This window comes from Eucalyptus grandis, chromosome 6 (genome assembly GCF_016545825.1).
Source record: "Eucalyptus grandis isolate ANBG69807.140 chromosome 6, ASM1654582v1, whole genome shotgun sequence".
In the NCBI taxonomy this organism is placed as follows: Eukaryota; Viridiplantae; Streptophyta; class Magnoliopsida; order Myrtales; family Myrtaceae; genus Eucalyptus; species Eucalyptus grandis.
In genome coordinates this window covers 56,215,353-56,228,432 of record NC_052617.1, presented here as the reverse complement: position 1 = coordinate 56,228,432, position 13,080 = coordinate 56,215,353, and the positions used below count along the sequence as shown (strand labels likewise).

Here is a 13,080-nt window from a genome sequence, read left to right as displayed (position 1 = left end):
AGGGGAATAAGTTAGAAGAGTGGAGATAGTGTCGGGATCGGTTGAGTGCAGACAACGACTTTTATGTTTTGCCTTTTTCGTTCGGTGCCCTTTTGCTTTTTTTGTTCTGTTTCTTTTTTTTTTTCTTCACCACTTCATCATTTTTCGAAAAAAAAAAAAAAAAATGGCGACAAGGGATATAAAGAAAAGAAAAGAAGTTCATTCAGAATGATTGACTCGCGGGTCAATTCATTCAATGATACAAAACCCATACCCCCAAAAAATTAAAAAAGAAACGTGACAAAGACGTGGGGATACCACTTATTTTGTGAAAATTTAATGGAATATATTTTCCCAATAATTATTACTCATATCGTCTGCAAAAGTGAACGAAGAAAAGATATTCTTACTGTTACGAATTATTTAGATATAATTTATTCTCAATGATGAAAATATTTTCCTCATCAACTAATTTTAGTAAAAAAAAAATTGAATCAATAATTTCCCACGAGACAAACGAAAAAAAACTATATTGAGTAACTCGATTTGATGATTAGATTTAGAGTTGTTGTTGGTTGGCACCCTTAGTTAAAATAGTACAATCACAAATTGAACACCTTTCTTGGATTGTCTTTATCTCTCGAAACTATCCACGCATAGACAACTCACAAGAAGATAACCATGTCAAATTATTGTAGTAAACCAATCACTAAGATTTTTGTTGGTTACGAGAGATTTTGATGAATTATAGATAAGAAAAATTTAGATGACTATCTTCCCACCATTTTTTAATCAATTAAACCTCCTCATCTTATGGCTCTTAACTTATTTGTAGATATATCAATCGATACTTTTCAATTATAGATAAAAGAGTTTAGGAAGAAATCACTTTGTTACGGGGATTTTAATGTATGGATGGAGACAAAATTTTGACTAAATATTATAGATGTAAGGGTAGTTTTGAAATGCTCGGCCACTTGATAACGTGCGTCTTTACCTTCCGAGTTCAAAACTTACTTTTGCGAATTCGAATTTTAACTTTGTCAAATCATTCTAGAATTATTCACAACAGCATTCTAGAATTATTCACAACACGTTAGCAAGGCTCGACACAAATAAAAACAATGCCGGACACAGCTAAAAACAATGCCGTACTTATTCTCCGATCAATCAGCGAAAACGGTGTGATTTGTTCAGCTTCATGATTGAGGAATAGCCAAGAGATTGCCATGCTTCGGTCTAGGGCACGATAATGGCGCCAGTCTGTATCCAAACTTAAACCGAAAGAAAAAGTGATGTACGCGAGCGATCACATGTTGTCACAAGTCGCAATTTGGTCGAGTAATGTCTTTCCAATGTTCCTCGATGATGTCCTTAATGATTTGATGGTAAAGCTCATTCACGTACAAGATATGTGGTCCTTAGCTGCCAAACCCAGACCGTCCATGACTAGGGATTAACAGTGGATCGAGAGGAAGGAACCAAACCAGAAATTAGAAACTAAGAAAAGAATGACGAAGAAGGGAAAACCAATCATATTAGGACAATTAAGCCGGCTCTGGGAATTACCAACATTTGCAAATTCTGAGCACGTCAAACTAATCGGCGTGTCCGCAACCTAACGATTGACAAGATTATTCGCCTACTCAAGCTGAGACTTCGTTGTGCAAGTTCTGGCAAGGTCTCCGATACATAATAAAGCTGAGAAGAAAAATGCCATACGATGCTACAGCTAACTTGGAAATAAATCTGAGTGCATTTCTATCAAACAGAAGATTTGACCTCATAAACATTAGGGAGTAGGAATTCAACAGGAAACTAACTAATGTTCCTGCCGAGCAATGACAAAGGCGTTTAATTACATGATTACCACTTTGACCATCGGTCTAGTCGATGATTTTCCACAAAACTACCAAATCAAAGGCCAAAGTATTGGACAGTGAGGTCAGCGACTTTAGAAACATAGGCTTATTCCGCCTGAGATACTACAAGCTGTGCATTTTGTACAAACTGTGTAATGATACAAGCCAAAGGAAATGCCTATCCTAACTTGCCAGTTAATATCAACCTTGCTCTCTGTATGGAGTCCAGATCAGTTTGCTGACGTCAACCTCTAGGCCACCTCGCCCAGCAGCTTTCAGATGACGATCCAAGACTTTCGGGTCTGCACATATGACGTGCTGCCCTTTTCTATACTGAATTAAGTCTAGGCTCTGAAGGGTGTTCAAAATATCATCAGCCTTTATTGCTGTCATGTCACTGAGCTCCTGCAGAAGGGGTAAACAGAGAAGAATTGAAGACTCTTAGTCCGCCACACTGGAGTACTCGGCACCTTAGATCCTAACGCCTATGCCTACCTTACATGTAATAGCAGGAAAGACTGACCAAGTATTCCGCTACCTACTTTCCCCATCTTCAGGAGTTTTAAAGAACATTAAGAGACAATTCCGAATTATCATATAACAAGAAGAATAGAGAATCACAAAATAGAGGGTATTACATGGTGAAACTATATACAATATGAAAAAGGAAGCATATGGAGTAATATTAGAGCTCTACACAACTTTCTGGCCATTTTGCTGAGATGGATTATTAGAGCTCTTTTCTCATTTCAAATTAATGAGTACATTATTATCTATCTCCAATATTTCATTATTTTATTTTGTAACTCCTCATTTAACAATTTTTTTGTATGTAAAAACTATACAGGACTGAAAAAGTGTAAGAAGTGAACGTAGTTGAGATACAAAAGAGTATTCAAAATATTGCTGTAGAAAAAAAAAATGAAATATCATCTAATATCCATATATAAGTTAGTTTCTCTAAACACTAAGCAGTAACATATATTATATGCTTTGTCATCTTTTTATTATATTTTGCAGAAAACCCTGTGCGACGTGCAGGCATACGCCTAGTATTAATATGATTTTCCAACTGTAGCGTTTCTCTGGTGACATCTCATGATTACAATGGATGTTCCATCCCAAAACTGAATAATGTTACCATGAACATAAAAGATAAATGCCCCGACCAGAACACCGAACCTTACCTTGATAGAAATATTTGCTTTATGCTTTTTCAAAATGTCCAACAGAACCCTTGTCCAGTATCCTTTGTAGCTCAACAGCCCAAGATCAGACAGAGGCCTCTCTGGTGTGCCGACTTTTCCTTCTTTTTTGGAAAGTTCATATGCTGTCCACAGTGAAAATAACATTATAAAATATCGTTCCTTAATATCATAATCAATAATGCACAAAGATCAACTTTCCTTAACAAAACCCCTACCCCCCTTCTTTTCTATCAAATAGAAAAACTCAAAAGAGAAGGTAAAAAAAAGCAAAATCCTAATGCCAGTGAAAATATGTAAAACATGATATGGAAAGCACATAAGAGACGAACAACTTACAAAAAGCTATTAAGAACTTTCCATAGCCTTTCCTCTGATATGGTGGGAGTGTGAGGATGCAAGCCAAATTGTAGGATTCCTCGGAATGCTTTTCCTGAATACGGAAACATAGTCATATACCATTGTGAATAAATCCAAGCTAAGTACGCCAAAAAGTGCTGAACTCAAAGCTATAAGACAGTTATAATCAAGACATGTACAAGTGAGCTAAGTAAAAGCAAGGATAGACACACAATGCTGCATTAGTTATCCATGAGCCACAAAACTGCTTAGTAAGAGTTCTTAATTTTGATAGACTCTGTCTGCTGAATGAACTCTCTCTTCAACATTAAAAAGACATTCTCTGTCCAGCATTTTCCCAATACTCATAATAACCCAAGAGCATTCATTAGAAACTATGAATTAAGAAAATCAGCATCAAGTTAATTTAGGAAGTAGCTGATCGGAAGTAAGCTCATCACAACTTCATTAATTAATGGAAAGGCTAAAAATTTTCCCCTATACAGCAATCACTGTCTATCTGTTATACTTCAAGAGACCCTGGCTACCTAAGATTCTACTTTTTACCATAAAAGGAGCTTTTAGATGCATTAAAGTAATTCTTAATTCACTTGAAGGACCACCATGCGATTACATGCACTATATATCCTCAGTCCTTTCATCAAGCATATGCGCCGACATACCAAAATCCCTATAATAATTAACAATCCCACATACAGCTAACATCACAGTCAAATGCATTCAAAGATAAGTAACATAAATCATAAATCAGCTTTGAACATCAAGTTGTTGCATTGCAATACTAAGAAAGCTGACTAAACTCTAACTAGTACCTTGGAGAAATATCCAACCATGTGGCAACCTCGATCATCACATTCGCACAAGACATAAAATAGAAAAAGATCTACATCATAATACAGGGTCTTGTGATCTAGAAAGAGTTTTGCCAAATAGCAAAGATTCTGCCCATAAACCTTATTCTTCTTGCCATCAACCTGCATCGAAAAGATATATAATCAAGGTAGGGTGGTAATTATACTTAAGAAACAAAAATTGCAAAAGAGAATATTTAGAATAACAATCTCATCTAGACAATAAGATAGTGAAAATACTTTCTTTTCATAAGAATTAAGAGTGCAAAAGATAAAAAACACTCTTAAAAAAAAATTATGGCAAAAATGTTTCCAAAAACTAAATGAAAATTGTAAGGGCAACTTAAACGGACAAAAGGAAAAATAAAAGAATACGTAGGCCAAGCTAAAGCCAGTAGAATCTACTAGATGATAATATGCCTCAAACAATGGATAGGTCAAAGAAAATAAAAATCAAACATATACAACTACATCGAATAATCTCCAACAACTGAACAATGACTGTGTACCTCAAACATTGACAATGTACCGCTCCTGTATATCTCATCTCCAGGGGGATGTTTAAGATCACACTTCTTCTGCAAATAGTTCAAATGTAGAAACAAAATCATTCAGAACTTGGACATTAAAGAGAGCCAAAAAGCTACAACCTTGAAAGATTAAACTTGCAAAGACACCTCTCTGTAAAAACTGTAGAAGCAGAGGCTATATTTGCACTTCTACAGTGATTAAAGACAAGCTAAAAATGTTGTAGTCTTCTGGAGAAAACCAAGCTATACAAACAAGGAGCTGAATACATAATGTAGAATCGATTCAACTGGGAAACCAATAAATTCCACACAATGCAATGCCTATATATAAGCAAATAATCCAGTCATATACACGGTTACTGCTGCTTCTAAACTGCAGTCACCTCAATAAAGCTCCAGCACAAACTTTACATTCCTTCTTTTATTTCTTTGTGATGTCCTATTCTTTCTTTTATTTCTTCTTACCTCATTTTTCAAAAATTTCCGATATTTTTTGCCGGGAGTAGAGAAAAGGGAGGAAGGAGGAGCGAGAAGGAAAGAGAGAAGGGAGGATAAGGTTGAGACTTGAAAACAATTGTTCCCCACCCACCAGTTTTTAAACCAAATTTTCCATCTCAATATCACATAACTAACATTACTTTACTCTCCTCACTAGTTCAAGAATTAAAGATGTTCTCCTTTGTTCGCTGATAGCATACAGATTATAGATTATAACAACTACAGCTCTGAAGTGCCGCTCATAAATGATTTTGTCAGATATGAAGCCAATATCAGGCCTTCCTTGGATAACTACCTCAGGGTACAAAAATAAAAATAAAAAAGTTGCAGAAACGAAGCACTACATCAAATAAATGCTCACCATGTGCCTTTGAAGCTGTTCCTTGCGCTTCATAAAATTGAGGCAAAACTCACAAAAGTAGAGCTTCGAACAATCATTGTATTCTGGTGGAAAAGGGGAGAAGTACCATGTCTCGATCTCGTATCTTCCAAGCTCTATGGTTGCGATATTCTTCACTTTGGTGAATTCTTCATGTTCACGCAAGCTGGCAGCATCAAGCTCCTCATGCCCCTATTCATTTGAAATATTTTTGGATTATCACACAATAGTGAGGTAGTTAGCCAAGAGCCTATCAAATGCATTTTTAACTTCAATTGCTTCTTTGACATTTCAAAGCAGATGTTCACTCGTCTATCATCTATTGCACTATTTAGCGCACTCTGTAAGAATTCTAAAATTTGTATCAGACAGTAGGCTCCATTTGGACATACAATAGACTGACTTTCCTGTTGTATAATAGAATATCCCCTATTGACAGCTGATATCCCCTACTGCAGGGTATCTGTACTGACAAGCTTCCCTGCAGTACCTTCTTACTTTTCCAGTCCCAATTGGAAGAAATGAACCTATGTCAAAAAAACATGATAAGAAAGGCCACATCCAGCTTACCTCGACATGAGTCTCATCAATCTTCCGCTTTTGGTGACGTGTCATTTTTAACCCCGTCACCTGGTAAATCGTAGGAAAGTAAGGTTGTCAGTGAAAGCAGAAGGGAAACCTCTCCCAATTTAAGCAGCTTAGACATTACCTTGTCCTCCACTTTTTCATCGACCACAGTCTCTACAGAATTCAGATCAAGCTGTTCAAGTTTCACCCATTCATCGAGCCTCCGGTTGACTGTCGAAAAGAATAACAAATAAATTAAAGAAGCAATAAGTCGATAAGCAGCAGCGCAAAGCTACATAATTTTTTAGAATAGCTTGCCCCAAAAACACAACTATAAGGTGTCAGTCCTCCATTCCCTTTCTACTAATTTTTACAAGGTAGTTCATCCAAAATAAGATTGGCACGCAAGAAAAATCTGTATTAACACAACCTTTTAACAAAAAGACAGTTTCTTCCACAATTTTAAGGTGTTGTTCACTTCAGTATCCACGACCACTCATACAACTAAAACCTGAGAAATTCTCTTAAAATGATTCATCTCCAATATTGAATACGCTGCTCTTAACTAGTGTCACATAGCCATAGCCACAATTTCCTCGTCAATTGTTATTCCTAGGCTATCTGAGTACCTTAGAAAGGTCTTCTTAATACAAGGATCGACCTTTTTCAGCGTTATTAGATACAACAGGACCAAAAAAAGATTAAACCGCAACAGACGAAACGCTAGCAAACCCTAATTCAGAATTGCTCCACGACTCTCGTCCTTCCGCAACAACAATTTCGCGCTTACACTGCTCCGACCGCGAATATCAAACTCAAAACACAGGATTAGAACGCCAATCCACAGCGGAAACCCTAAAAACAGAGGAGAATGGGAATTCTCACATTCCGTGTAATGAACATAGTACTCGTAGTCGTTAGGATCTCCGGGATTCAGCTTCCGCCGCTCGATGACCTTCACGGGGTGATACTTGCCGTCTCGCCAGCGGCACATCACGCGCGTGCCCACCTCGAGGGGAAGCACGCTCATCCTCCTCCTCTTCGTCGCAACATCGGGCTCCGCCGCGGTCCCGTTGGAGTGCTTGACGGGCGGCGGCGGCGGCATGGCGTCTCCGGCGCCGGGCTTCTGGCCGGGATCGGCGACGGCGGCGGCCGCGGTGCCGTTCTGTTCGGCTTTTGGCGGGTCAATCGAACCCATGGGTCTGGCTGAGAGCGCTCCGATTCGGTCGGATCTAGATGAGGACGAAAATGGATTAAATAATTCGGGAACCGCTTTACCCCTCGGAACTTTTGGGGTCACTTTAGCAACTTGCGAAAGGCCCCCAATAATTTCAATACTTTCAAATAACCCCCAAAATGAAATGGCCCCCCGGCCCCTTTTCTAAAACCGAATTTCAATACTTCCCAGACCCCGCTGAGCAAACTTGAGAATTTTTTTACCACTCACTAGAAAGGAAGATGACTAGAAAAATCATGTGAAAAAAAAAAAAGGAAATTGTCATTTAGTATTAATACTCTTCAAGCAACAATAAGACATTGAATAATGTTCTTGTTGAGTTCTTACCGGACTATTGATAAGTTTTGAGCTCATGAAATTGGCTTCCTTAGGGATTAAGAAATTGACTGATTTGTATTCATTAAGCATTGAAGTAGGTTTGATTTTGACATTGTCAAGTGCTCAATTTCTTTGGAAGGTCTCGAAAAAGTCTTTTACGTAATCACCAATAGCACACAACACTTTAATAATGGCATCTACCACATTTTGTATTGTTGTGCTACGGTTTGTTATTTACCTGAGAGTGTGTTGCCGAAGACCTTACAGATAGTCTTGATCAACTAGCAAGTACGCTTTTCAACTTGTTGGTACTGAGGATAAGGGGTAATTAATTTTCAATCCAATCCAATTCTAACATGGAATTGGGAATCGGACTAAGAAGATCAATTCCCAAATTTGAGAAAGGAGGACTAAACTGATTGATTCTAAGACTAAGAATCGAATCACACCACCGGTGTAATTTGGTCAGATGAAACCAGTCACATTTCTTTTTTCCTTTACTCTTTATCCTATTACTTTGAATTGGATTGAGATGGTGTTTAATTCATACTTTATCAAAAAAATTTAAGAAACAATAAAAATAAAAATAAAACACACACACACATATATATAATTGGTTTGGTCCGGCTCCCCCTTAAAATCGAAAATAAGATGGTGTGAACACTGGTTCCATTTATAAGAATTAGAAATCGGACTTAATCAACTAGTTTAGATATTTTGTTTTGCACACCTCTACTTAGGGCCAAGAGTTATGAAGGGCAAACTTTAGCTCGAGCATGGCCGAACATTTTAAATGTATATTTGCGGTTAATATTAACCTCGCTTTTTGACTTGCTCAATGGTAATCTCTAATTATAGGCATTTTGAGCGGTGGGTTTTTTTTCTCAAAAGAGAGGCGCCGTAAAATATTTTCATAATCGATGATAATTTATGTGTAAATATACAATAAAAAATATATTTTTTAATTGAGATTATTTATTAAAAAAAGAAAGAAAAAGAGGGGATAAAAAAAAAACATTTCACCCGCAGTAAAGTTGCAGACAGGAAGTCGTACACCGCTCGCGTTTTCGTCTCTTCGTCTTCGTGTGCTCGAGACGAAAACGCTTTGCCATCTCGATCCCTCTCTTCCCCTCTCCCTCCCTCGAAACCTGAAAATCGGAGCCCCGAATCCGATTTCGCCGTCGATCTCCGCCATGGATTTGTCCGAACTGTGGGCGATCTTCTCGTTGGCTTCGCCGGCGCCGTGTTCGGCGCCGGCTGGTGGTTCTGGGTCGACGCCGTCGTGTGCAGCTCCGTCACCGTCTCCTTCGTCCACTACCTCCCCGGTACGTCCCCCCCTCGCGTCGCTTCCGATGTATATGCATGCGCACGTGAGGTTTTTCGAATGATGGCTTGAATTCGAGGACGAGGTGAGCGCGCGATTGACGGGGTTTCGATTTCGCCCTTTTTTTGGAAAGGTATCTTCGCTTCTTTGGCGGCGCTGATGTTCAATTGCGTGAGGAGGGAGGACATCGATTACTCTCCTTACGACGACGGCGAGTGGAGGTCAGACTTTTGCTTGTTGTTGTTCCTTGTTTTTTGTTTGCTGTGCGATGCGTTGATTCTGCTCGGTGGAAGTGATCTTTTTTGAGCTTATGAAAGGAAATTAGGACTCTTGTTGGGGGAATGTTGGAACTTATCGTATGCAGGATTGCGTTTTAGACTGAGTACTTTCGTAAGTAGTATATTGGACGATCTTGTTTTTTGAGAATTGCAATACATGGGATGCTGGGACGTGGTGCTATTTGACTATCTCTGGATCTCGGAAATAGAGTAAGGGAGCCGATGGATGGATTGACTGAAGGGAGAGGAGGGGATCAAGAAGGGAAAGGCACCATCTTCTCTCTTTCGTGACTTTCTTGTTGGTTGAGACACTTTCTTGACCGTCGACTTCTCTCTCTCTCTCTCTCTCTCTCTCTAGAGCTGTGAAAGAACAATGTCCGGTTTCATTCGATCTAGAGTGAACTAGCCCTTCTTCCTTGTTCACAAGAACCTTTTTCTAAAGAAAAAGAGCTGCTTTCGTCCCCGAGGGTCACTGTTTTCGACACTAATCTTCCTGTCTCAAATTGTTTGTTTGCTATTAGTATGTTTTGAAGAGGCGTGGCTGTGCTATTGATTTGTATTCATGACTGAAAAGCAACCCCCATTTTCTTGCTTCTTTCAAAGTTCTAGTCTTCTCATGATGCATGGGATGGTGTTTCTGGGAGACTAGCACACGACCAAAGCAATTTCTTTTTCCTTGGTGTGGTGCTGCTGTTGGCTCTGGATGATTGGTTTTTTGAATTTACAATACTTGCTTGAAAAAATATATGGATTGGAGAGCGATTGTCTGTGATAATGGAGGAGTTTACAATGTCAAACTCGAGAGGTTCAAAATACTTTATGATGGTCCAGGTTGAAGTACTGAAAGTGGCTCCATTTACTGGTCAATCTTTTGTTTTCTCTGTTTTGATCATCACAATAGCGAGGTTTCTGTGCCATACTAAAAGAGAGTGGATGGAGCTTTTGTTTTGCTGTTAGTATAGGCTTGCAAAGGTTGGCTTTAGTGATCTTCTGGGCACATATATTAGCAGATGAAAACTAAACAAGAGCAATACGAGAGGGAACTTTTTCTGAGCAATATGAGAACGACTTTCTGAGCCATGACATTTAATACTGAAAGAGAGTGGATGGAGCTTTTGCTTTGCCATTAGTATAGGCTCGCCAAGGTTGGCTTTAGTTATTTTTTTGGAGTATAAATCAGCAGATGAAACGCGAGAGCAATATGAGAGGGAACTTCTTCTGAAAAAAAGAATTACTTTCGGAGCCATTACATTGAATTTTCTGGATAAGATGTCACTACTGCCATCTTCTTACTATTTAATGGCTCTAAAGATTGGTTTAAGGCGTTACATATTAAATTACATATTCATTTATTTATTGATCCGAGGTTGTATTCATGCTTGTGGAATGGAATCAGACTTCATAATCTCTGGACTTGGAGTTTTGTCTTTATGCCTTTTTTAGCAGTTATTTCTCATCTTTTGTGATGAGTAACTAAACTGGTTGGAGTCATTCGGCCGTATGATTTCCTGAGATATAAGTGGTTGGTGACAGGGAGCAGTTGGATTTATTTCTGCCTGGCACGAGATACCCTCATTTTCTAGAGTAATCATGGATTTACCACATAATCCGTGCTGTGAGCTTCGAGAACATGCGGTTACCTTTAAGAGAATACTGTGGCTTGCCCCTCTACATCAGTTATCTGGGCTTCCAGTGGAATTAATTTATTGATTTCCCTCGTACTTAGGATGCATTATCATGTGGTTTTCACTTGAGCATCCATCGCTTGTCCTGTCACTGATTGCTTTCATCGTTATAAGTAATGTGAATGGTGCATTGTGCAATTCTTAAGATAGGATCCTGCTTCTGAGGCAATGATCTTATGCTCTAAATTTTGTTATTCTTTCTATACCATGTTCTACTGTTTCTGGTGATGATGATACCAAATGAGGGGGGCAAAAGTTGGCCTTTCTGCAGCTGTCATGATAGTGACTATGGAACTTCACCAGCCTGCACTTGCTTGTGTTTTCCTTGAGGACGACACTTTGCATGCTTTTGATGCTTTAGGTAGCTGTAGTATTTGCATGTTCTCCTTCAAGTTGAAATAGATGAGGGGGTTCCTTGCTGATCCTCTTGGGCAATGATTGATAATTCTCTCTTTAATGCAACAGGTTGAAGCTTTGGCTTTTCTTTGCCTATGTTGTTTCCTTTGTCTCTCTGGCAGCATCTGTGGGCCTATTAATTCAAGATTCACTCGTGACCACTGGACCTTCAGTTTGGACTGGAGTTGCTGGTGTCTTGCAATGTGTGTTTGTGTTGATCAGGTACCTTTTGCACTTCAAGCCTGAATTTTCTTGGATATACAATGTCTCTCTCTTGATCTCATCGAATTGTGTGGTATCCATGATGCAAGCATGGGGTTTGTTCTATTAAAGAAGAAGCACAACTTTACTTGGCATCTGTTCATGATAAGGCAAAGCTTTGTGTACTTGGGATATCTTTAGCCTTGATCTCTCTCAAAAACGGAAAATTCAATCTGGACACAACCTTCACATATCTATATGACAGTGATATGTGGAAGCATGGACACATGATTACTAGAAATGAGTGACTAAGATATTATCGTTATTTGCTAAATTTAAGAGCGGTATAGCACTGCAATTCTAATTCAAACAAAATTGGCTTTTTGCAGTGGACTAATTTATTGGACGGCGCACTCGGAGTGAGGCTGTGATCTGCGACGATGTACTTTGTAAACATATCAAGATGGAGGACTCTGTAGAGCGACTAAATTGTGATGATCATTTGGATGCACGGAGCAAGCTTCGTCATTGCAGAGAAGATGACTATGTATATCTGAATTCTATTGTTCTCTGAGTAAGGAAAGGAGGGGCTGTTTTAACTCAAAGCCATAGCTTTTGTGGGGAAACCCGTTCGACTCGGTCTATTTGCGGTGTGAGTGTTCAAATGAGTTTGATAGTGTAAACGAACCTTTTCCACTCTGCTGCCGTTTTCTGCTGGCAAAATCATCGATGCGTCATAACCGGCACGGCACTAATATGGTCGTGCATTATGAACTTAGCAAGTTTCTTGTGAATAAGCAATTGTACAAATCGGAAAATGAGCATGGAAATATAGGAAAGGGAAAATATTATCAACTGCAACGAGTAGGAAAAATCTAGATCTGAAGGAGAGGAGAGCGTAATTTCTTCTTTGTTATCTTTCGTGATTGGGCCGCCGCTTCTCACGGTCGCGTCTAAGGGAATTGAAGTGGGGATCGAATTCCTCTATGAGGAAAACACGTCCTCACCCAATGTGCTTTTGACCCTAAGCTAAAAGTAACACTCACCTTTGAAATGTTTCAAAATGAGATTTAACGTTTCCACTACACGCTAGTATTCCAACTAACGAGCAGAGGAGTCGCTTTCGGCCGTTTGTAGGGACAAACATTAATCTTTAAATTTCATTATCCTCATCACATGGTACTGTCTCTTTTCCTTCTCCACAAAAAGAAGCAAGCGGCAGCGTCGATGAGAAGGCATCGGGTCGATTTGACTGAACGGATAGAATGTGTAGCTTGTCTTATGTTTTAGTTAGAGATCTCATCTCCCTTTCGCTAAACCTTCGTCCTTTATGCTGAGGACGAGAAGCTTTGCACTAGAAATAGAAACTCGGGCAGGTGATGGGTGAACTAGTCCTAGTCCACCCACATG

General features: G+C 39.1%; 2 protein-coding genes across 2 annotated transcripts; one reads left to right on the top strand and one right to left on the bottom strand.

The window, feature by feature from the left end:
* Nucleotides 1–1,716: 1,716 nt before the first annotated feature.
* LOC104450965 (histone acetyltransferase of the MYST family 1) lies at nucleotides 1,717–7,486 on the bottom strand. Its single transcript, XM_010065703.3, has 9 exons — nucleotides 7,117–7,486; nucleotides 6,374–6,462; nucleotides 6,235–6,294; nucleotides 5,647–5,856; nucleotides 4,767–4,835; nucleotides 4,219–4,380; nucleotides 3,386–3,479; nucleotides 3,029–3,171; nucleotides 1,717–2,246 (listed from the first exon to the last, which is right to left on the bottom strand). The coding sequence occupies exons 1-9, from the start codon at nucleotides 7,427–7,429 to the stop codon at nucleotides 2,043–2,045; spliced, it is 1,344 nt and encodes a 447-aa protein (XP_010064005.1). The 5' UTR covers nucleotides 7,430–7,486; the 3' UTR covers nucleotides 1,717–2,042.
* A 1,328-nt stretch (nucleotides 7,487–8,814) lies between these two features.
* On the top strand, nucleotides 8,815–12,369 carry LOC104450964 (transmembrane protein 50 homolog). The gene is given in 5 exon segments (XM_010065702.3): nucleotides 8,815–9,010; nucleotides 9,013–9,111; nucleotides 9,244–9,331; nucleotides 11,539–11,691; nucleotides 12,060–12,369. Coding segments are annotated over 5 exon segments (405 nt in total). The 5' UTR covers nucleotides 8,815–8,979; the 3' UTR covers nucleotides 12,094–12,369.
* Nucleotides 12,370–13,080: the final 711 nt, after the last annotated feature.

Coding starts and splice junctions, on each gene's coding strand:
- LOC104450965 (XM_010065703.3), bottom strand. CDS start 7,429: ATGGGTTCGATTGACCCGCCAAAAGCCGAACAGAACGGCACCGCGGCC. Junction 6,295..6,373: donor ATGAAAAAGTGGAGGACAAG/GTAATGTCTAAG, acceptor ACGATTTACCAG/GTGACGGGGTTAAAAATGAC. Junction 5,857..6,234: donor TTGATGAGACTCATGTCGAG/GTAAGCTGGATG, acceptor TCAAATGAATAG/GGGCATGAGGAGCTTGATGC.